Source organism: Haematobia irritans, chromosome 4 (genome assembly GCF_050003625.1).
Source record: "Haematobia irritans isolate KBUSLIRL chromosome 4, ASM5000362v1, whole genome shotgun sequence".
In the NCBI taxonomy this organism is placed as follows: Eukaryota; Metazoa; Arthropoda; class Insecta; order Diptera; family Muscidae; genus Haematobia; species Haematobia irritans.
This window is the reverse complement of record NC_134400.1, coordinates 14,112,417-14,137,870: the sequence shown is the minus strand read 5'-3', so window position 1 is coordinate 14,137,870 and position 25,454 is coordinate 14,112,417. Positions and strand designations below refer to the sequence as shown.

The 25,454-nt window shown below is 30.6% G+C and overlaps 2 protein-coding genes across 6 annotated transcripts; both read left to right on the top strand.

Moving 5' to 3' along the window:
• Nucleotides 1-4,394: 4,394 nt before the first annotated feature.
• On the top strand, nt 4,395-7,264 carry LOC142233286 (uncharacterized). 3 transcript variants are annotated; one of them, XM_075304144.1, is made up of 5 exons: nt 4,395-5,014; nt 5,113-5,195; nt 5,257-6,295; nt 6,363-6,536; nt 6,590-7,264. In XM_075304144.1, the coding sequence occupies exons 1-3, from the start codon at nt 4,998-5,000 to the stop codon at nt 5,613-5,615; spliced, it is 459 nt and encodes a 152-aa protein (XP_075160259.1). In that variant the 5' UTR covers nt 4,395-4,997; the 3' UTR covers nt 5,616-6,295; nt 6,363-6,536; nt 6,590-7,264. The 3 variants fall into 3 exon arrangements, with proteins under 3 accessions (XP_075160259.1, XP_075160260.1, XP_075160258.1); XM_075304145.1 differs by having other exon boundaries at nt 4,396-5,040; XM_075304143.1 differs by having other exon boundaries at nt 4,397-5,195.
• Nucleotides 7,265-10,799: 3,535 nt separating this feature from the next.
• On the top strand, nt 10,800-23,853 carry Duba (Deubiquitinating enzyme A). 3 transcript variants are annotated; one of them, XM_075304179.1, is made up of 7 exons: nt 10,800-11,102; nt 14,171-14,803; nt 14,895-15,488; nt 18,254-18,410; nt 18,476-19,226; nt 19,286-19,554; nt 23,210-23,853. In XM_075304179.1, exons 2-7 carry the CDS (start codon nt 14,648-14,650, stop codon nt 23,311-23,313), a joined length of 2,031 nt encoding a protein of 676 aa, XP_075160294.1. In that variant the 5' UTR covers nt 10,800-11,102; nt 14,171-14,647; the 3' UTR covers nt 23,314-23,853. The 3 variants fall into 3 exon arrangements, with proteins under 3 accessions (XP_075160294.1, XP_075160292.1, XP_075160293.1); XM_075304177.1 differs by having other exon boundaries at nt 14,171-14,824; XM_075304178.1 differs by having other exon boundaries at nt 10,801-11,102; nt 14,171-14,824; nt 19,289-19,554.
• Nucleotides 23,854-25,454: the final 1,601 nt, after the last annotated feature.

The following is a 25,454-nucleotide window of genomic DNA, read 5'->3' as shown; positions in this document are numbered from 1 at the left end:
GAGGATATTAGTATAAGTAAGATTTTTATTTAATATGGGAAAAAAATACTAGAGCAGACCCTGCCAACATTTTTGGAATTTGACGACACTTCTGGGAATCTCCACCACGTCGAAAACAATCGTATACGATATCAAAAACTCGTCGGAAAAGCGCCGTCACTATTGAGAAGTTGTTCCACGTAAAAGTTACTACAAAAAGGTTTCGCATGAGTGCAATTATTAGGTGTCTTTTTTAATCAATTTATAACGACGCCAACAGGAGCCCCTTCAAAGTGTTAGACAAGGTCCGCTAGAAAGGATCGTTTAGGTGAGTTTAAAAAGGGTCTAAAAAGTGAATTTTAGGGGAATTGAAAAGGAGTCGTTATGGTCAAGTAAAACGATTGTTTTGATTTTTATTAATTTGAATAAAAATAGATTTATTGCAATTTATACGAATAAACTCACGTTGAACATAACGGTGTACCAGTACTTAAATTAAATATTATTTGTACTTCTAGATTTCTTCTAAATATGGGTATTAAGTTCAAGTTTAGCCGCTAAAATCAAAAGCAAATCAGTAAAAAATAATAAAGTTATAACTATTAGATGCAAATCTTATTATAACTTGATGGGGAACAGTCCAAAACAACTTTTCGTAAAGTTTATATTCTTTAAAATTGGTTATTAAAGAAAAGTCATTTGACAAAATGGCTAATGGCAGAACGGCTAAACTCGAACTTAATACTCACGTTAAGGCTGTAGCATATAATATGATAATGAGATTTTTATTGAAATGTATATAATTTTTAAAAACGAATTTATCAAGCAGCATCAATACTGCTAAATATACGAATCGAAATGGACCATGATTTGACGTTTTGAAAAATTTGCTTTAATTTTTGTTTTTACGGCTAATTAAGCGATCTCTCGCATGAAGAACATGCTGCTGACATACTCTGTTGATGTCCGTGATTGTACAATGTGTATATTTTAAGTTGCAGATATCTAAGTAAGAAAGCAAAACATTAGTACGTTTTTTAAGTAAAAAGAGTAATCAACAAACCTTTAATTATTTTGAATGAAACGAAATTTTGTATACTTGGTTTAGTTGGCGTTCCACGCCATGTTAGATTTACTGCTAGTTTGTCGCTTATCCAGATTTAATTGCGGCTCGCATAAAGGAAGGCATATCACTTCCCCCAACACGTTGTATTAAATTTTTCTGAAAATGCATAAATATTAAATAAATTAATATTATCGCTACAAAAACTACACCTAAAAAGAGAATGTAGGTTTATAGTAGAAAAGTTTTACTAAAATATTTTAGCAATTCCACATGATATGATTAAACAAATTTAAATTTTTATACCCTGCGCCACACTGTGGAACAGGGTATTATAAGTTAGTGCATATGTTTGCAACACCCAGAAGGAGACGAGATAGACACATGGCGTCGTTGACAAAAATGCTTAGGGTGGGCTTCTGAGTCGATATAGCCATGTCCGTCTATCCGTGAACACATTTTTGTAATCAAAGGATTAGGTCGCAGTTTAAGCCCAATCGACACAAGTATGTGTTTTTGGTCAGAATAGAACCCTATTGATTTTGGAAGGAATCGGTTCAGATTTAGATATAGCTCCCATATATATATTTCGCCCGATATGCACTTATACGGCCCTAGAAGCCAGAGTTTTACCCCAATTTGGTTGAAATTTTGCACTAGGAGTACAATCGGTAGTATAGTGAAATGTGCAAAATTTTATTGAAATCGGTTCAGATTTAGATATAGCTCCCATATATATATATTTCGTCCGATATGAACTTATGCGGCTTAGAAGACAGAGTTTTACCCCAATTTGGTTGAAATTTTGCACTAGGAGTACAATTGGTAGTATAGTCTAGTGTGCCAATTTTTTTTTGAAATCGGTTCAGATTTAGATATAGCTCTCATATATATTTCGTCCGATATGAACTTATGCGGCTTAGAAGCCAGAGTTTTACCCCAATTTGGTTGAAATTTTGCACTAGGAGTACAATTGGTAGTATAGTCTAGTGTGCCAATTTTTTTTGAAATCGGTTCAGAGTTAGATATAACTCCCATATATATCTTTCGTCCCATATGAATTTATACGGCCATTAAAGCCAGTGTTTTACCCCAATTTGGTTGAAATTTGCACTAGGAGTACAATTGGTAGTATAGTCAAGAGTGCAAAATTTGATTGAAATCGGTTCAGATTTAGATATAGCTCCCATACATATCTTTCGCCCGATATGCATTTATACGGACCTAGAAGCCAGAGTTTTACCGCAATTTGGTTGAAATTTTGCACTAGGAGTACAATTAATAGTTAAGTCAAGTGTGCTAAATTTTATTGAAATCGGTTCAGATTTAGATATAGCTCCCATATATAGCTTTCACACGATTTGCAGTCATATGACAACAGAGACAATTTTTTTTCTCCGATTAATTTGAATTTTTGCACAGGGAGTAGAATTAGCTTTGTAACTATGTGTGCCAAATTTGACTGAAATCGGTTTGGATTTAGATATAGCTTCCATGTACATATATGTTTTTCTGATTTAGGTAAAAAGGGTCAAAATACCAGCATTTTCGAGTTTAAGTTCGAGTTTAGCCGCTAAAATCGAAAACGAATCAGTAAATACAATGTAATATTAGAGAAAAGTAACCGATTTCAGTGGCTCAACTCAAACTTAATACTCACCTTAACACTGTGTTTTCTTTTGTTTTAGAAAATGTCATATTTCGAAGCAGAAATTGGAGTTTAAAATGCAAAATTTAAATTAAATTCCATAACAATCAAGTATGTACGGCCGAAAGTTCGGTCAGGAATCTTATGTACCCTCCACCATGGATTGCATAGAAACTTGTACTAAAGACTGCCATCCACAATCGAACCGTCGTCTAAATTGTGAGTTAGGCCAACCGCGATAAACAAAAAAGGCCGATTATATACGTTTATAATTCAGTTTGACACAATTTTCTATTGAAATAAAATTTTGACAAAATTTTCGATAGCAATGAAATTTGTACAAAATTCTCTATAGAAAAAAAATGTTCATAAAATTTTCTATAGAAATAAAATTTTGACAAAATTTTCTATAGAAATAAAATTTTGATAAAATTTGTTATAGAAATAAAGTGTTGACAAAATTTTCTATAGAAATCACATTTTGACAAAATTTTCTATAGAAATAACATATTGACAAAATTTACTACACAGAAAAAAAAGTGAGCTGTTTTATAGGAAGAATGAACTACCTCGCACGAAAATTGAACTAAATTTTACTCCACTTTTTGAAATTTCCACAAAGCGTTGTTAAAACCCGGAAATTTTAATGGCCTGTTGTACTTTTTAACTGCAATTGACGAAATTACATCCTCTCATAGAAGAAAAAATTAACTAAAAGTAAAGTACCAAATTTCAGCAGGATCGGATGAAATTTGCTTCTCGTAGAGCTCCGAAAGCCAAATTTAGGGGTCCGTTTGTATGTGGGCTATACGTAAACGTGGTGCGATATGGCCCATTTTCAATAACATCCGACCTACATCAATAACAACTACTTGTGCCAAGTTTCAAGTCGACAGCTTGTTTCGTTCGGAAGTTAGCGTGATTTCAACAGACGGACGGACATGATCAGATCGACTCAGATTTTCTCCTCGACCCAGAATATATATACTTTATGAGGTCTTAGAGCAATATTTCGATGTGTTACAAACGGAATGACAAAGTTAATATACCCCCATCCTATGGTGGAGGGTATAATAAATACTTAGGTCCAGTTTCTCTTATTATTATTTATCGTGTCGATAAAATCCCATACAAAAAAAAATAGTAACCAGTGGTCTATCTTCCGATTAAATATTAATCGGAGGATGAGAATCTTGCCGTTAATAAATAAATTGTGGACATGTCAGTTGAAAACGACTGTTTCTATTTAAAGGCCGGTACTCTGTTCGGTTTTCGCGTTGAAACTCCATACAAAACCAAAAAATGCGAAAAATTTGCGAAATTTTTTCCATTTGTGATACTTTGTTTTTTCGTGTTGAAAAACTGACGTTTATAGCACGGCGCCATTTGCAATGTGAATTAAGAAATAATTTATTTATTAAAAACTATTTGTGCGGGTTTATAAATCAAACACGGGCCATATTTTTGTTCCGAAACTATATAAAGGATCAAAGGAATAGCAGATCAATAGCCCAAGGAAAAATAAAATGTTATTTTGTAAAAACAAGCAACAACCACCAACTTAGTCCAATATCGCTCCCTGTAAAATAGCGCTCCAAACTACCTAAAAAAACGCCGCTTTCTATGTGCGAAATAATGGTTTCCATAAAAATTTTTCGCAAGAATGAACATAGTACCGGCCTTAAAATGTGATTTTTACCCATCTGTGTTGTTGTTGTAGCCTTTTGGAGTTGGAATTCCCGTGTTTATAGGGAAATAGGCATACTCCAAATCCCATTTGGAGTATTTGGAGTATCTGTGTTGATTTAAACAACTGACAACTGACGTACGTTTCGTGTTTTGTTTCACTGGCGGTGTTGCCCAAAGATTATCTATTTCCCAAGATGTACATATCGCTTGTTCTTTCTTGCCGATAGGTGCATGAGTTCATGTTCAAACCAAAGACAATCAAAGAGGAAGACATGAATTGGGCTTTGATAGTGTTAGTGACAAGAACCAGAGATTAGCCCCATACTTACTTACTGGTTTGATGTAGACAATTTTTATTTTGCTATTTTCTCGAAAGTTCCCGAAAATTTCTGTGTTGATTGCACTAAATTATTAATAAAGTGTTTCATAAAGTGTTTTGGTTCTTTTAAAAGTTAAAAAAATTGCTAAAATAAGCGAATTAGATTTTGTTACGAATGCAAAATTAAAAGAGAAACCGAAAAAAAGTTGTAACTACTTATCGAACATGTATGGGGCTAATCTCTGGTTCTTGAGAAAAAAGAATAACAACATGCCCATTTCACGTCTTCTTATTTGATTATGTTTGGTTCAAACATGTATGAAAGTATTTATTTGGATTTCGGTATGATATTTACGAAAGAAAGGAGGAAGCAAAAGTTATGAAAATTTGTCGATGGTTAAATTTAATAAGTAGGTCTGTTCCCCAATGTATGCGGTTAAAATGTTGGTCAATTGAAAGTTGGTGTGGAAGGAAATTTTCCCATCAATTATGTACAGGTAAGTTGACACCAAGGCTTAGAAGAAATTTTATCTAACAAGCTTCCATTTCTTTCATTAGGTTCACTAAATGCTTTATTAAATAATGGCAGTGCCTTAAATATTATGCAAAGCACAAATCGACATTCAGCTGAAATCTTAAGTGTTCCAAATGACTTTGAACCCGAAATGGGACCAAGTACTTCAATGGCTACAGGTCAAACTACAGCAGCCCAAGAGCAACAACATCATTTATCAGCTGCTAACATTAGTCAAAACACTTCGCCGCAACAAAATCAATCTCAGCAGGCATCAAACACTGCGGCATCAACACCGCGCCATAATGTTTTGTGTGTGCAACAGAACATCCCACCTTCCTGCCTTGGGGCTATTTGGCTTTGTACCCATACAAACCACGAAAGAACGATGAATTGGAATTGAAAAAAGATTGTGTTTATATGGTAACTGAAAGATGTTTGGATGGCTGCTTTAAAGGCAAGAATTGGAAAGATGTGAGTGGAATATTTTCGGGAAACTATGTGACACCCTTAAGAGCCAGGGATCAACAGCAACTAATGCATAGTTGGAAGTTAATTCCACCTGCAAATTGTGCCACCATATCGAGCCATATGCAAATGAGTAATCACACATTTAGCGGTAATCCAACACTACAACAACAATCAAATTATTCATCTTCAATGCGTCACGATTTGGAGAATATAAACGCCCGTCTTACCTTGGCAAATTTAACACCTCCCCAAGCATTGCCGCCTGATCTACCACCACATCATATGGGGGCAAGCACTGGAAATTCAAACATTCCACAACAAAATTTGTCTTCAAAGGAAACACGGATAAAGAAGCCCTCAAAGAGAAGCCAACAACTACAGGTTGTATTTCATCCTCATCATCATCATCGACATCAACATCATCCGCTTCGGCGGGATTGAAAAAAAAACTTTTTAACGCACATAAAATCAAGATCAAACTCGCCAGGGGCAGCAATAGTGGCTGCTTCAGCATTCCACAGCAAACACAAGTAAACCTACGCAGCAGCAACACCAACAATCACAAAGCGGAACACAACAACTCACATCAACAATTACTCCAGTGCATGTTAGGTAACTTTCTCTAGCCATATAAAGTTAATATTACAATCTTTAATTTTTCTTTTTGTTACATCTTCAGGTCCGGCTCTTGTCCCAGTCAAATTTTGCAAAACACCCCCAATGATCGCAACCGTATTCATAATGAAAATAAAGATGAATCATCTATAGCTAAAGTCCAACACCAGCAGCCACCGCAAGCGGGCTACGGTTCTCAACGCATAAAAACTGCAAAAGAAAGACCATCTTTAGAAAAGTAAATGTAAAAATATTTTGATTTTATAAACTAATTTTTTTTGCTTTTAACAGTTCACGACTTCAATTGATTCTACATTACGCACTATTTATGCTAATCACATACAACAGCAATCGAATGTTATGCCTAACAAATGTGGCCAACAATTGCAACAAACAATCCCCCAGCGGCTACGGTCATACATCGTAACTCTCACTCTTTGGATGCCTCGAATCTTTCGCAAATCCTATTTTTATTTACTTTGTTCAAGTATGCATTTGATGGCATAGCCTAGTAAAATAAGGGCACAATATAATTGTATAATTGGTCGAATATAATTGGCGTATTAGATCCAACCAGGCTAATGAATAGTTTTATGTTGGTTTCTTGCTTCATTGCTTATTTTGATAGATTAATTTTGGCGGAATTGAAAACTTGAACTTTAATGCATAATAATAATAATAAATTATATAGATTTTAGTTATTCGTTTATTAATCGAAATGCTTCCTTAATTATACACTTAATATTTTCTATACTTTTTAAGTTGATATATCTCTGTTAAATTATATATAATGTACTTTACACACACACACCTTACCTAAATACGAATCCCAATGTTGATGCTTTAATGTATTACTTTGTAAATAGTATTTGGTAATCCAAGCTACCGCAACTTGCAAAATAACAATTTTCACGTGTTTTATGAAACTTATCATTTTTTAATATATATGTATAAATGGAAAATTAATTTACTAACTTTTTATATGTCGACCTTCATTAAAGTAAGTAAGGAAGTTCAAATTTGTGTTCAGCACAAAGCTCATTTTTCGTCAACGAACATGTAAATTTTCGATTTTGGAGTGAAAACAATACCAGACATATTGCAAAAGCTACAAATGCCAGGACATACCTATGAATATTGGCAGTGGCAGCGAGAAGATATCCAATTTTTTTACCCAAAATGCAAGAGCTTAACAAGCATGACATGTGGTTTAAACAAGACGATATATATATAACAAGACGATATATATATCGTCTTGTTTAAACCACATGCCATGCTTGCCAAACTCTTGCATTTTGGGCAAAAAAAATTTGATATCTTCTCGCTGCCACTGTCAATATTCATAGGTATGTATATTATATACATACATACATGAATACAAACATGTTCAACTTAAAGGCCGGTATTAAGTTCGCTTTATCGCGCTGAATGAATTTTTCCTCATATCATTCACCTTGAAGTTATTATCAAATTTGAAAAACAAGTTATGTTATTCTGTTTTATAGATTTATTTTTGCTTTTAGCGGCTAAATTCGACCTTAATACACACCTTAAGTCTTTACAAAATCTAAATGAAAAACATCGTACTTACCAATTGTGTAAAATTAACGGCTTTCGAATTTAATATTTTAATAAAGTTATGACAACAAGGAAATTGCGCTAAAATATGCTTTAGTTTGGATGAAGCGAACAACTTAATCTGTAATATAAGAAAACAATTTGTTAAAAATTTTCTCAAATTAAGTTATAACAGCAAGCAAAATTTTTGCAAACATTTTGTTGGCTAGTCGCATTCAGAGTATTTTAATTATATTAGAGAACTGCAATATAGTTAGTTTTTAGGTTTTTAAACATTTTAAAAACTAGAAATTTTGTCCATCTATTGACTTTATTAACAACAACGAAAGACTTAAAACGAAAAGGGTTTAACACATGCTCTAAGTAAAACAAAATTACTATTAATTTACAAAATTTTAGGTTATAGGTCCTTTTCTATGGGACTATTAAAAAAGGTTGGTGAGGGATCAGGTATGTTATGATAAACTGATATCTTTTAAATTTTATCATGGCTAGTATTAAGTGTGATTACTACAACTTGTTATGGGTCAAGTCAAATGTAAATGAAATTAACCTTAGGTCCTTACTGCCACACCATTGACCAAACCTCCAACAAAAGAGAGACTGAATTTACTATGCTACCTATAAGGCAATTGGCCGGTCAGTGGTAAACTATACAGCGCCAGTGTGGACACCGCAAACTAGTGATACGCAGTGGAATAACATAAAAACCTGCCAGAACGCTGGCAGGTTTTCTTTTCTCTTGTACTGCTAAACCAACCCGACTTACCGCCAGATCGCTCTGGACACACCCACCTTAGTCACAGAGTTCCTTGATCTGGCTACAAGCTGATGTACCAAAGCGTATTACATGAAATTGATGAAATAACAACAACAAGAAATATGCAAACTTTTTAATTTGTGTTAACTTATAAAACAAGGGAAAATATTGGTTGTGTATCAGTTCATGTTATAAGCTGTATTTTTAGTCTTTTACTTTTTATAACTTTTGTTTCCATGAACAATTGGCACTTAATAAAATACCTTTGAACACAATACGATGAAAAGGTAAATTCCATCTGGAAGATATTTCTTTTAATTTTATTCTTTGGAACACGCACACCACAAATTTTGTAATTTTAGTTTAAAATATCACCAGATTGCTTTCTTTGCTTATACTTGTATAAAATAAACACTTCAATATTCACAATATACTTACAGTTGGTTTTGGTTTATAAAAGAAATCGTTTATAAAAGAAATTGTGCACTATGAAATCGAAACACTAACCAAGTACTTTATTACATTAATGGGAACATAACAGTTACTGGAATGACAGTGCTGAAAACATACATACATGAGTCGCCATTACGATTGTAAACATTTTGTTTTTGTAATTTTCGAATTATCGCGAATTATCTTGACAAACGTCTCTGTTGGGCGTCCGTGAAAAGGATAGCGATGAAAACAAACCTTGAAATGCTGGCAGGGGAATAACTATTACACCGATCTATAGGTGTTAATTTGATCGATAACACATTTATCGATTATTTAGTCATAGCCGACAATTCCTAGCGATTTTCCACACTGTAAGTTTCTTTACACACACAGACATTTAAGTCGGATAAACTTATAATCTGTACGGCGCATAACGTTCGTAGATGAAAACCAAATTTTTGTCTAATGCGCCTTCCAGATTATAAGTTATTCCGGACGGAATGTCTGTGTTTGTAAAGAATCGTAAGTGGCCAACCAATACGAATTATCGGCGATGACTAAATAATCTAAAAATATGTTATCGATCCCATTAACTAGCTGCGGTATCGATTATGTCTTCCGGCATAAATTCTAGTGTGGCCAATATCTGAGATATGTTGGAGACGAGCACTGTCGTCCGGATAAACTTATAATCTGGACGGCGCATAAAGAGCACCTCCATTGGTGAGAAATTATGCCAGTTTTTCAGTTATCAATCTGAAAACCAGATTGTATTCATGCTTATTTATTTTTTATTTTTGAATCAATTATTATAGAAATATTAAAAGTTTCACAATCAATGCGTTGGATCTTTTAAATACATAATTTGGCAAGACTTGATAAAAATATAATATCCTTCGTATACATTTTTGCACTTTTAAAAACTCGAACATGGTACTCACCTTTAAAGTGTTGTTAGCGTCTCTTGGTTAGGTCCATAAGTTTCTCGAAATCGAAAGAATGTTGGCAGGATATACAACAATATCTAGTAAATCTGTAAATAAACAAAATTTCAATTTTTGCCAATAGGAATACTTAAAATTTGCAGAGATTTTGATAATAAAAATCGAAATTTCGTCCCTAATATGAACGTATTAAAAATATTGTAAGCATATTTTTTGTCTGAAGGGCCCATTATTTCGAAGTGCCAGTACCAGAGAGTATACAAAATACAAGAGGACGAAAATTTCTCTTCTACAAAAACAACAAATGCCAACCGTATAGATGTCGCACAATGCCTGCAGCTTTGGTATTACCGACGTTGCGGTCGAAGCGCTCTTTTGATAAATTGTTTATATAGGCATCGGCAGTTGTAATTTTAAATTGTCTGCCAAAAAATTTAATAGAATGAAAGTATTTATATAAATGAACATTTGTTATTACAAAGTAGGTTCTAAATCCTATTTTCCTTACGTTTCTTAAAGCCGGCAGAGAACTGAACTGGGTGACGCCGACACAAACTGTATGATATTTGAGAGAAGCGTCGACAAAAACTGCATGATATTAGAGAAATTTTCCTCATGACTGCCACCTATCGACGCAGTTTCGCTTGACAGTTTCGTTCTCTTGTTTTTTTATACTCTCTGCCAGTACTGCTATCGATTGAACGAGTGGCTACTTTAGTGCACAAACGTTCCCTATACCAAGTACTCAAAACCAACTGTATTAAAAAACGTTCCATTACGAACATACGTAAAACAACAACAAATACTAAACAATAGAATTATAGTGATCTGAGAAAAAATTGCCAAAAGGTTAATTTATGTGTACCAAATGCCTTTGGGACTTTATAAATTCAAGTAAAAATTCTCAAATCTGCTGAAAGCTGAAAGTTGTTTATGCGAATTCGTGGCAAAGAATTTTAGTACTACAAAAAGTGTGGACAAATCAAGACTTCCTACTGTTTGTTGCAAAGAAAAAACCAGTTTGCTTTGTTCCAAATCACTTCAGAAGGGAAATTAAAGGCATCTTAACTCCTTGATGGCGTAGAAGGTAATTTTGTTCCTGTTTTCTTGAAATATGATTTTCTGAGAACTTCTGAAGTCATGACTGTGGTCTATTGTCCCCTACCCCCTGCTATAATTATTTTTGCTTATAGTAAAATTGAGTGGCAACTCTCTTTTTTGAGGAATCTTGGAACTTGAATTAAAAAAGAATATTAATTACAAAACTATAATGGTTACTTTAATATCGCCAAATACAATTAGGAAATTACCTATTGTAAAATATTACTGCCGCATATTCGGAAAAATTAAAGTCGTAAGATGTGAATACCCACGTCGTTCTGTATGCCATCTCTGGCTGTGTTATATGTAATAATATATGAAATTCCTTGGATGTGGTTCATCTCAGGTCCATTTTAAACATAATTAGAAATGGTAAAACGTGGTGGTATTCGTTACCACAGTGGATGTAGGTAAAAATGCTTTGTCGAAGATACCGGGTTTGATTTGAGGTCGGGGTGATTGGTAAAAATAAATTACCCATATAAATAATTCACCTTCACTTCAAATGAAACCTACTTCATATCAAATGGAACCTTTTTAATTAAAACCCAGATTTTTATTCGTATTCGCACTTTAGATCATTTATGGTTGGGGTATAATTACTGAGTACATATGGAACGCCAAAAAGGAAAAAAATTACATGGTTAAAAATTTTATACTCTAAGGCCGGTATTATGTTCGCATTATCCAGTTAAATTTGCCATTTTTCACGGTTATTTTAATAATTAATTCTAAAAAAATTAACTTTAACTATGACTTGATTGGATTATTCCCAATCAAGTAGTCATAACCTTTAACTACTCAGGAGCGCTATATACTGAAGTGGTGATACATTTGAACCCTTTAATTTTTGGAAAATTTTGTACAAAATTAATTAAAAATTAACCACCATCACAGTATTTAAAGGATAAATATACAGTCTTATTCTGATTTTACAGATTAATATTGATCTCCATACCAACCTTTAAGACTGATTTCAACATTAGAAAATTTTCGATAAATAAAGTTCGGAAAAAAGGTTCCCTTAGCCTCATTTTTTTGGTGTAAAATATATCTTGAATTATAAATATATTGAATTTTAAATAATTCAACGATTTTGCTTGCAGCAACCAAGGAAAGAAAATTTTGTCAAAAAAATTTTGCAGAAAAATCCTTGAAAACGGTTCTGACGAAGTCAACCAAAATATCGGAAAATAATAGAACAAGAAACCAACAATTTCAAGTTTAATTTATGGCCGAGATTATGAGATAAAAAATCATAAATTTTTTTTCTATAGAAAATTTTGTCAAAATTTTATTTCTATAGAAAATTTCGTCAAAATTTTATTTCTATAGAAAATTTCGTCAAAATTTTATTTCTATAAAAAATTTTGGCAAAGTTTTATTTCTATAAAAAATGTTGGCAAAATTTTATTTCTATAGAAAGTTTTCACAAAATTTTATTTCTATAAAATTCTTTGTCAAAATTTTATTTCTATAGAAGATTTTATCAAAATTTTATTTCTATAGAAAATTTTGTCAAATGATTTCAACATTAGAAAATATTTCAACATTAGAAAATTTTCGATAAATAAAGTTCGGAAAAAATGTTCGCTTAGCCTCAATTTTTTGGTGTAAAATATATCTTGAATTATAAATATATTGAATTTTAAATAATTCAACGATTTTGCTTGCAGGGACCAAGGAAAGAACATTTTGTCAAAATTTTATTTCTATAGAAAATTTCATCAAAATTTTATTTCTATAAAAAATTTTGGCAAAATTTATTTCTATAGAAAAATTTTGTCAAAATTTTATTTCTATAGAAAATTTCATCAATATTTTATTTCTATAAAAATTTGTATTTCTATAGAAAGGTTTTATTTTATCAAAATTTTATCAAAATTTTATTTCTATAGAAAATTTTATCAAAACTTTATTTCTATGGCAACTTTTTGTCAAAATTTTATTTCTACAGAAAATTTTATCAACATTTTATTTCTATAGAAAATTTTGTCAAAATTGTATTTGTATTTGGTAAAAATTTTTACTATAGAAAATTTTTGTCAAAACTTTATTTCTGTTTAAAATTTGGTAAACATTTTTACTATAGAACATTTTTGTCAAAATTTCATTTCTATAGGAAATATTGTCAAAATTTTTGTTTCTATAGAAAATTTTGTCAAAATTTTTGTTTCTATAGAAATTTTGTCAAAATTTTAATTTTATAGAAAATTGTTGTTGTTTTTGATTTCAGTTTAAAACCATGCATTGACTAAACTACAAGTGTAGCTTAACCAACAGAGGAAAATAATGTTTGTCAAATTTATTTGGGCAAAGCCCTATAGACTGCAAGATGGGTGGATGGACGCACGTTTCGGAATTACCACATCACACATCATCAGCATCCTCTATTTGCAGAAAATTTTCTCAAAATGTTATTTCTATATAAATTTTTGTCAATATTTTATATCTATAGAAAAGTTTGTCAATATTTTATATCTGTAAAGGTTTTGTCAAAATTTTATTTCTATATAAAATTTTCGCAAAATTTTATTTAATAGAAAATTTTTGTCAAAATTTTATTTGACATTTTGTCAAAATTTTATTTCTAAAGAAAATTTTCTCAAAGTTTTATTTCAATAGAAAATTTTCCAAAAATTTTATTTCTATATGTTCCAAAAATATATGTTCTGTAGATAATTTTGTCAAAAATTTTATTTCTATAGAAAATGTCAAATTTTATTTCTATACAAAATTTTGTCAAAAATTTTAGTTCTATAGATAAATTTGTCAAAATTTTTGTTTCTGTAGAAAATTTTGTCAACATTTTTGTTGCTATAGAATATTTTGTCAAAATTATATTTCTACCATTTTTGTTAGAATTCTACCAACTATGCCAACCGTAGTACTATGTTCAATACTCAAGCTGAAAATCATCTTGGATTCACGGTTACTTTTGTAAATCAACTGCCTGAATATTTGGCATCCATAATGTTAACAGATTTAAAAAAAATAGACTTCGCCATATGTAGTTTCACTTTTAGTTTAAGAGTTTTTTTTCATATATTACAGGATTGGAAATTTTCTGGGATTTTGCGTGATTGTCTAGGGGAAGATTGCATCTAACATATGGTTGAAACAAAACTAACCATACCCCATTGTTTTTAACATACAAACCACTTCGAACAGCAATAGCAAACACATCATATGGTTGAACTATCGTCAACCGCACAACACTGAAAAGGGAGGAAACAAAGACAACAGAATACGAATAATACACACAAAAGCATTGAGGAAGAGTAAATAGTCCATAGAAAAACTAAAACGGAAAAAATAATAGAGAAAGAAACTGGGCGACAATCAAAATACAAAAAAACGAATAGAAATACAAATTTTATTCGGGTGATTGCTGCAGCGCAGAGTCCATACTACTGAATAATATTCACGGACCAACAGCAGCAGCGTTGAATAGACGAGGAGGAAAAAGGTTACACATACTTGAGAGATCTACGTCATTATTGCTGAGGTGATATTCTGAATTTTGGAATTATGACTATAAAACCTGTTGTAACTGCAACCCAGAAGAGATCTGGAGCAAGTGGCAGTAGCGATGGTGACAAAAAAGATACCACAACAGTTGATTCTCCAAATAGTAGCCATCAAACAGCAAATCGAACTTCCAGTGTTCATGCTCATCGTAATGTGGTAATAGATAATCATAGCCAGGTTAGTATATTTATCTTTAGAATAAGATATTAATGGGTTTCCTTGTCTTGCTATTGTCCCGTTTTGACAGAGCCCCCAACGTCGTGGTACCGAAGTCTATGAAGATATTAATCGTCATCGTCGAAGTCCTCATAAAACTACACGTACAAAACGTCGAGATCATCTCAGCGACCATCATCATCATAAACGTGACAGGGATCGTGTTCCAACTCATGCGGACAAACATGTTATGGTTCCAAAATGTAATAGTCCCCATGCTGGAACCAGCTCCTCATCCACAGTAAGCCTAAATCCTGGTACTAGTGCCGTTGGTGGTCATACATCTACAGTTGGTAGCAAATCTCCTGAACATTTACTTTTGGGCTCACAATCACCCAATTCCCAGTCGCCATCTCAGGCAGCTACTGCTCTACTAAAGGCTATTGAAGATACATTTTCTGGTTACAATTCGGGTGATGAACATTTACAACCCAAAGAGGGTAAGGTGACAGCAGATGAATGGCAGCGTAAAGATGAACAATTTGCCAAATGTATGGCCGATCGTGGTTACATATTGAAACCCGTCGAAGAGGATGGAGCATGTCTATTTCGTTCCATTTCCTTACAGATATACGGTGATGAGGAAATGCATGATGTTATTAGACAACATACTATGGATTATATAGTAAGTACGAGAGATAGATTGAATGTCTTGATAAAAAAATGTCTAATGACTAATATGAACAAGTGGATCGGGTGACATTTGAGATGCAAATGAATTGGTCAACATTTTAAAAATTTCATTTCTTTAGAAAATTTTGTCAAAATTTTATTTCTATAGAAAATTTTGTCAAAATTTCATTTCTTTAGAAAATTTTGTAAAAATTTTATTTCTGTAGAAAATTTTGTCAAAATTTTAAATATTAAAAAAAAATTCTCAAAATTTTATTTCAATAAAAAATTTTGTCAAAATTTTGATTTGTATAGAAAATTTTGCCAAAAATCTATTTCTCTAGGAAATTTTGTCAAAATTTTGATTTTTATAGAAAATTTTGTCAAAATTTTGATTTCTATAGAAAATGTTGTCAAAAGTCTATTTTGTCAAAATTTTGATTTTTATAGAAAATTTTGTCAAAATTTTGATTTCTATAGAAAATTTTGTCAAAAATTTATTTCTATAGAAAATTTTTGCAAAATTGTATTTCTTTAGAATTTTTTTTTTCAAATTTTATTTCTATAAGCAAAAAAAATTTGGCAAATTTTATATCTACCCAGCAAAAATTCTCATTACCCGGTAATCTTGTAGGTAAGCCTATTTAAAAATTAATAACCACTTATTAATTGGCATCGCTTCGGATTACATTTACATACGCATGTCCTAGGAGGAAAGTACTTCTCCCCAGGCATACTTTCGGCCATAAAATAAGTAGTGCATTTAAAGCATATAATCACCTAATATGTAATGACTTATTCGTAGATGCACCAAAGCTTGCAAAATAGCCACTTATTGTCTCAGGCAACCAAATCTCGAAAATATTGATTTCTATCGCCGATTACAATGGATCAAAATATGGCGAGTGGTGCTGTAATAGGAGAACTACTTGAATAGAAATAGAATATTGTATAAATAAAAAAATCTAATAAATAATCTAAATAAGATTACACTCAAATTAATTTCACATTTAAAATAGAAATAAATGTAGATTGTTTAAGGGAGTTGGATTCGTGAATTACGTTATAATATATCCAATAACCAATTCACATAAGGTTCGAAATCTACTAAAAGTGGATTTTAGGTCTCTTTTTTTATAAGACAAATGGCATTTGAAATTTTGTTTAAGCGCATTTTGGAAGTGTAATGTCAATGAGGTATAAGAAAGCATTTATTTAAAACATAATGTGATAATGTCATTAAATACAATTATTATGAAATATTTGTGATAAAAACTTAACGGAAAAATTTTCAGAATTGCCTTTACAATTCTTTTTGATTTTTTATGTAAGTGCTCGATTATGTGAATAATTATATTAACTACAACTGCCTAAAAATTTGAGAATAACAATTCGAAAATTACCGAGAAGTATTTATTTTTGTCATTACAAGTTAGTCAATATAACTCGCCGCAATGTAATGCAACGTGTAATGACAGCTTTACTCCTGGTAATGTCAATTGTAATGAGATGTGGTTACCTAGTTTTTGCTGGGTATAGACATACAATTTTTGCAAAATTTTATGTCTATAGAAAATTTTTCCAAAATTTTATTTCCATAGAAAATGAATTGGTCAACATTTTAAAAATTTCATTTCTTTAGAAAATTTGGTCAAAATTTTATTTCTATAGAAAATATTTGCAAATTTTATTTCTAGAGAAAATTTTTGCAAAATTTTATTTCCAAATTATCTCAAAATTTTATTTCTATAGCAAAACAAACGAATAAAAGAAGAGGAAGCACGCTCAAAATAAACCCAGCCAACTGCACTCAAATCGATGATTTGACGGTGGCAAAGGAAAAGAGATATGTACGAATTTATTTCGGCATAAGCCGGCTATCATGTAAAACCTTTTTTCGGAAGGTCAAGTGTGGTTCATTGTTGGGTTTAATGAACTGCCTGAATTTATTCTGATAATTGGTTGATAGTTTTGCTGCAAGTACAAGATGCTGATGAGGAATGTGGTAATTCCGAAACTTGCGTCCATCCAACCATCATGCAGTCTATAGGGCTTTGCCCAAATAAATTTGACAAACATTCGTTTCCTCTGTTGGTTAAGCTACACTTGTAGTCTAGTCAATGCATGGTTTTAAGCTGAAACCAAAAAACAACAACAATGATTTAAGAACAAAACCAACAATAACAAAACAAAACGAAAATTTTATTTTTATAGAAAATTTTCTCAAAATTTTATTTCAATAGAAAATTTTCTCAAAATTGTATTTTTATAGAAAATTTTCTAAAAATTTTATTTGTATCGAAAATTTTCTCAAAATTTTATTTCTATAGAAAATTTTGTTAAAATTTTATTTCTATAGAAAATTTTGTCAAAATTTTATTTCTATCGAAAATTTTCTCAAAATTTTATTTCTATAGAAAATTTTGTCAAAATTTTATTTCTATAGAAAATTTTTTTTTTTCAAAATTTTATTTCTATAGAAAATTTTGCCAAAATTTTGTTTCTATAGAAATTTTTTCAAAATTTTATTTGTATAGACAATTTTTTCAAAATTTTATTTGTATAGAACATTTTTTCAACATTTTATTTCTATAGAACAATTTTTCAAAATTTTATTTCTATAGAAAATTGAAACATGAATACGAAATCCACTTGGTTATTTATATGTAATGAACACATTTAAAATGTATGTTTGTCATTGCAAAATATCCAATACCTTTACCACTTCATTCATACAATAAACATTTGCTTGTTTTTTTTACCTCCTTTCCTTTTCAGTACAAGAACCGTGAATACTTTAGCCAATTTGTTACAGAAGATATCAACAACTATATTAAACGTAAACGACGTAAGGAGTCTCATGGTAACCATATCGAAATACAAGCTATGTCGGAAATTTATAGTCGACCTGTGGAAGTCTATTGCTATAAACCAAGTAATTATTCTTTTATTTATAGATATTTTATTTTATTTCACTTATCTTATCTATATACTTCTCAGCTCCCATAAATATCTTTAATTCGGAGCAACTGGATAATGGCTATCCACCTCTACGTTTGTCCTATCAGCGAGGGTCTCACTATAATGCCATTCTTGATCCCTATAACGCTACGGTGGGAGTAGGTTTGGGTTTAGCTGGTTATAAACCCGATCTACAAACAAAAGAGGCCACACGCTTGAGTGAACAATTGGAAATTGAACAAACTATGTTTGAGGATAAACTTAAAACAACCGATTGGGAGGCTACAAATGAAGCCATAGAGGAACAAATAGCCAGAGAATCGTATTTACAATGGTGTCGAGATAACTTACGAAGTAGAAATACTACTGCTACCTCAGCATCAACTTCAGCAACTGTGACATCGGGGGAAGTTGCCTCTGATTGTGAAGCATCACCCTCAAAATATGCTGCTCAACGTTCAAGTATCTCTCCCATTGGGACGGGAGTCAATAGCGGTACGGCACCAGCAACACTAACTGGTCCAACTACCTCTACATCGGTCTCAAGCACAATAACAGAGCACACATTTACCACCTTTTCGCCTAAACACTTGTCAACGAAATCCGATGAAATAGGCTTTGAAAGTGATGATACTGATATGAGTAGTACCAGTTCTGTTGGCGGTGCAGGAGGAAGTAATTCTGGGAATTGCTCACCATCGTCAGCGGTACGCAATAAGAAACTACGAAATGCCTCAGGTACAATTCGTAGCGGTATTAAACGTAGGCGTGATGTCCAAACGAAAACAAGGTATACGATAATTTTCTACTTTTTCTAAAAATACGATTTTTAACAATTTTCTCGCTTAGTAGTGAAGATGACAACATTGTCCACAAAAGTCCCAAATGTGATACTGTTTTGGATAAACGTTCCGTGACACCAGATTTTGAGCAACAAAAACCTTGTACCTCAAAGCAATCCAATACGCCAGACAAAAATTCCACTGCAATTTCCTCTGTATTGCCATCATCGTCGTCATGTACCTCCAGCTCATCGTCAGTGGAAACTACAGCAACAAAAGAACCAACAAAGAGCAGTTTATACGAAGAATTATTAGTGGCTTCGTATGCAACTGAAGGTAAATAGATTTGCTTAATAATTTTCTTTATTTTAAAAGAGTCATGGTCTCGGTTGCATAGAAAAAAAAAAAAAAAATTGGCAAAATTTTGTATAGACATAAAATTTTGACAAAATTTCTATAGAAATAAAATTTTGGCAAAAGTTTCTATAGAAGTAAACAAATGAATAAAAATTTCTATAGAAATAAAATTTTGACAAAATTTTCTATAGAAATGAAATTTTGATAAAATTTTCTATAGAAAAAATAAAGTTTTGACAAAATTTTCTATAGACATAAAATTTTGACAAAATTTTCTATAGACATAAAATTTTGACAAAATTTTCTATAGAAATAAAATTTTGACAAAATTTTCTATAGAAATAAAATTTTGACAAAATTTTCTATAGAAATAAAATTTTGACAAAATATTCTATAGAAATAAAATTTTGACAAAATTTTCTGTAGAAATAAAATTTTGACAAAATTTTCTATAGAAATAAAATTTTGACAAAATTTTCTTTAGAAATAAAATTATGGCAAAATTTTCTATAGAAATAAAATTTTGACAAAAGTTTATATAGAAATAAAATTTTGACAAAATTTTCGATAGAAATAACATTTTGACAAAATTTTCGTTAAAAATAAAATTATGACAAAATTTTCTATAGAAATAAAATTTTGTCAAAACTTCTATTGAAATAAAATTTTGACGACATTTTCTATAGAAATAAAATTTTGACAAAATTTTCTATAGAAGTAAACAAATGAAAAAAATATCTATAGAAATAAAATTTTGACAAAATTTTCAATAGAAATAAAATTTTGACATCAAAAAATTTTGAAATCAAAAAAACAACGACAATGATTAAAGAACAAAAACCAACAATAACAAAACAAAACGAATGAAAGAAAGAAGAGAAAGTACGCTCAAAATAAAACCCAGCCAACTAAATTTTCTATAGAAATAAAATTTTTACCGAATTTTCTACAGAAGTAAACAAATGAATAAAAATTTCTATAGAAATAAAAATTTGACAACAATTTCTATAGAAATACAATTTTGACAAAATATTCTATAGAAATAAAATTTTGACAAAATGTTCTATAGAAATAAAATTTTGACAAAATTTTCGATAGAAATAAAATTTTGTCAAAACTTCTATTGAAATAAAATTTTGACAACATTTTCTATAGAAATAAAATTTTGACAAAATTTTCGATAGAAATAAAATTTTGACATCAAAAAATTTTGGAGTCAAAAAACAACGACAATGATTAAAGAACAAAAACCAACAATAACAAAACAAAACGAATGAAAGAAAGAAGAGAAAGCACGCTCAAAATAAAACCCAGCCAACTACATTCAAATCGATGATTTGATGGTGGCAAAGGAAAAGAGAGATGTTTGTACGAATTTGTTTCGGCAAAAGCCGGCTATCAATGTAAAACTTTTTTCGGAGGGTTCAAGTGTGGTTTATTGTTGGGTTTAATGAACTGTCTGAATTTATTCTGATAATTGGTTGATAGTTTTGCTGCAAGTAGATGATGCTGATGAGGAATGTGGTAATTCCGAAACGTGCGTCCATCCAACCATCTTGCAGTCTATAGGGCTTTGCCCAAATAAATTTGACAAGCATTCTTTTCCTCTGTTGGTTGAGCTACACTTGTAGTTTAGTCAATGTATGGTTTTAAGCTGACATCAAAAAAACAACGACAATGATTAAAGAACAAAAACCAACAATAACAAAACAAAACGAATGAAAGAAAATTTTCTATAGAAATAAAATTTTGACAAACTTTTCTATAGAAACAAAATTTTGACAAAATTTTCGATAGAAATAAAATTTTGACAAAATTTTCTATAGAAATAAAATTTTTACAAAATTTTCTATAGAAATAAAATTTTGACAAAATATTCTATAGAAATAAAATTTTGACAAAATTTTCAATAGAAATAAAATTTTGACAAAATTTTCAATAGAAATAAAATGTTGACAAAGTTTTCTATAGAAATAAAATGTTGACAAAATTTTCTATAGAAATAAAATGTTGACAAAATTTTCAATAGAAATAAAATTTTGACCGAATTTTCAACAGAAATAAAATTTTGACAAAATTTTCAATAGAAATAAAATTTTGAAAAAATTTTCAATAGAAATAAAATGTTGACAAAGTTTTCTATAGAAATAAAATGTTGACAAAATTTTCTATAGAAATAAAATGTTGACAAAATTTTCAATAGAAATAAAATTTTGACCGAATTTTCAACAGAAATAAAATTTTGACAAAATTTTCAATAGAAATAAAATTTTGAAAAAATGTTCTAAAGGGTGATACGGTCAAAATTTGGTCAAGGGAAAACGCGTGTAAATAGGTGAAATCGTTTATTTAAAAAATCTAATTAAATTTCTTTTTCAAGTTCAATTAGTATAAAATTCAGGAAAAATATTCAGTTAGGCTTTCGCTTTTCCAAATCCCAATTGCCGGGCGTCACGCTTGACACTTGCCATCAGATTTTGTACAGAAACCTTGTCCACCTTCTTCGCCGCAGAAAGCCAGTTTGCCTTGAACTGCTGCTCGTCCTTAGCAGTTTTTTTGGTCTTCTTTAGGTTCCGCTTGACAATAGCCCAGTATTTCTCAATTGGTCGGAGCTCTGGCGTGTTGGGAGGGTTCTTGTCCTTGGGAACCACCTGCACGTTGTTGGGGGCGTATCACTCCATGGCCTTTTTACCGTAATGGCAAGATACCAAATCCGGCCAAAACAGTACGGAACAACCGTGTTTCTTCAGGGAAGGCAGCAGACGTTTATTCAAACACTCTTTCACGTAAATTTCTTGGTTGACAGTCCCGGAAGCTATGAAAATGCTGCTTTTCAAGCCAAAGGTACAGATGGCTTGTCAAACCAGATATTTCTTTGCGAACTTTGACAGTTTTATGTGGTTGAAAATATCTGCTACCTTTCCCCTTCCTTTTGCTCCTGTCCCGGAAGCTGCTTGTAGTCGGCTTTGACGTAGGTTTCGTCGTCCATTACCACGCAGTCAAACTTCGTCAGCATCGTCGTGTACAGCCTCCGGGATCGCGCTTTGGCCGTCGAATTTTGTTTATCATCGCGATTTGGAGTCATTTTATTATTTTTTATTATTTTGTTTATCATCGCGATTTGGAGTCACTACCTTCTTGTAAGTCGATAGTCCGGCTCGTTTTTTGGCTCGATGCACGGTTGTAGACGATACACCCAGCATATTTGCGGCATCTCGGAGAGAGAGGTTAGGGTTTCGCTTGAAACTACCAGCAACTCTCTTTGTCGTCTCAGCGGCTTCCGGTTTTCGATTTCCCCCCGATCCAGACTTCCTGGCTGTCGACAAACGTTCCCCAAACACTTTAATTACATTCGTAACGGTTGATTTAGCAACTTTTAGCGATTTTGCCAGCTTTGCGTGCGAGTAGCTCGGATTTTCGCGATGCGCGAGCAAAATTTTGATACTCTGCTCTTCTTGCTTGGACGGCATTTTGACAACTGAAGAGTGAATTCCATAGAAATAAAATTTTGACAAAATTTTCTATAGAAATAAAATTAGTAAAAATTGTATAATATTATTAACCCTTCACAACTTTAGACTTTCCCTGATTTTTTTTAGTTAAGTTAATTTCTTATATTTCTTTTGTTTTTCAGAGTTTGACGAACTAAATGAAAATGAAATGCTACAGAGAGCCATACAAATGTCCACACGTGATTATATAGAAGATCAGAAACGTAAATATCTCTATGGGCCATAAGGATTAAAATAATAGCAATAAAACAAAACAATGAATTACATAACTCAAATATCACACAAACACTCACTCTATACACTATTCTTTTTGTTTGGTTGTCTTCTCCTTCTTTTTCTCATTTTAAATATTTAAAGGGAACTAGAAGTGATCAAATTTTTTTATTTGATTTTTTTTTTAAATACACATAGAAGTGAATAATGCTTACAAAACAACATATTAATATGGATAATATTTATGAAATTTTTGAAAAACGAAAATAATTGTATTTCATTAATTCGGAACTACAAATGGAATATTTTAATGCAAACTATCTACAAAAGTTTTGTTTTAAATGAGAAAAAAAGAAAAGAATTAATTTCATCCATACAATGAGATGAAATTGCAAAGGAAAGCAAAACTTTTGCCCCTTTCCTACTCTTATGAAATTTTTTAAGACTATTGACTGGGGGTTTTACAATACATCGTTTTAAGCTAAGAAATTTTTAAAGGTCAGACTCTATCTTCAATATGTTTACGCTAAAACATAGCAAACATCTGAATTCTGATTTCTAAAAGGTTTGATTATACCCTTAAATCCTGCATTATTTATGAAAATACAATATTTTCTGAAATCTATGAAACCAAATTTGAATTTATGTTCAGTTACACTTGAGTTGTTTGTTTGTTTTATTTACGAAATATATTTGCAAAATTTTGGTATACATTTCTTTGATAATTTCATTATAGTTTTCCTATTCTACCTTTGGCTCTCATTATATATACGTTTATTTATTATTTTTTTTTTTCTTTTTTAATATCACATACTATATATATGAAATTCATGAAGTATTTTTTATTTGTTATAACTTTGTTTATGGTCTCTTATTTGAATTAATAATAAAAGAGAGTAAATATTTGCTGGTGCATAAAATTAGTAGTTACACAAAATAAATAAATAATTTCTTTAAAATGATGAAAATACATTTAAATTTATAAGTGTAGTTGTATGTAATTTTTTTATAAGCCTAATAATTAACAATGACACAAATAAATAAAAAATAAAAAAAAAACATAAGTAGTTTGATTGTATTTTTCCTATATCATCGAATGGGACGTTTGCAATTTGTTGCAAAAACTCTGCTAATAATTGGCTTGTTTTCCAACTAAGAGATACTTAAATTTTCTAAAGAAAAAATATTTTGCAAAAAATTTCTATAGAAAAAAAAATTGATAAAATTTTCGATAAAAATTAAATTTTGATAAAATTTTTTATAGAAATAAAATTTTCATAAAATTTTCTATAGAAATAAAATTTTGACAAAATTTTGTATGGAAATAATATTTTGACAAAATTTTCTATAGAAATGAGATTTTCATAAAATTTTCTACAGAAATGAGATTTTCATAAAATTTTCTATAGAAATTAAATTTTGACAAAATTTTGTATGGAAATATTATTTTGACAAACTTTTCTAAAGGAAAAAAAAAATTTGACAAAAGTTTCTATAGTAGTCAATATTTTGACAAAATTTTCTATCGAAATAAAATTTTTACAAAATTTTCTATCGAAATAAAATTGTTACAAAATTTTCTATAGAAATAAATTTTTACAAAATTTTCTATAGAAATAAAATGTTGACAAAATTTTCTATCTAAAAAAACCTTTGACAACATTTTCAATACAAATAAAATTTTGGCAAAATTTTCTATAGAAATAAAATTTGGAGAAAAAATTTCTATAGAAATAAAATTTTTGTCAAAATTGGGACGTTTAATTGTGAAAGTGAAAAATTTAACTACAATCAAGCAATATTTTGTTTTGCAATTAAAATAAATTAAATTAAATTTAGCTTTAGTTTATCTACGGCATTTCTATTCTGTGTATGAAATTCAATGTTTTTTTTTTGCAAAAAATATAGTAAATTCTTAGAATTATATTCTATAAATATTTTATTCTAATATCTTAACCGTCATCTATTTGATGATAAGTTGAAGTCTTTGTCTTTCATAAAAAAAAAATATAAAGTATAAATCCAATGTTATAGAGATAAGAGGGTTAATGACAGTATCAAATAATTGATTTGACACGAGCATTTGGTGGAAGAGGTGGTATAAAAACATTTAATTGGCATTATATAGTTGAAACAAGATTTTTAAGTCCCTTG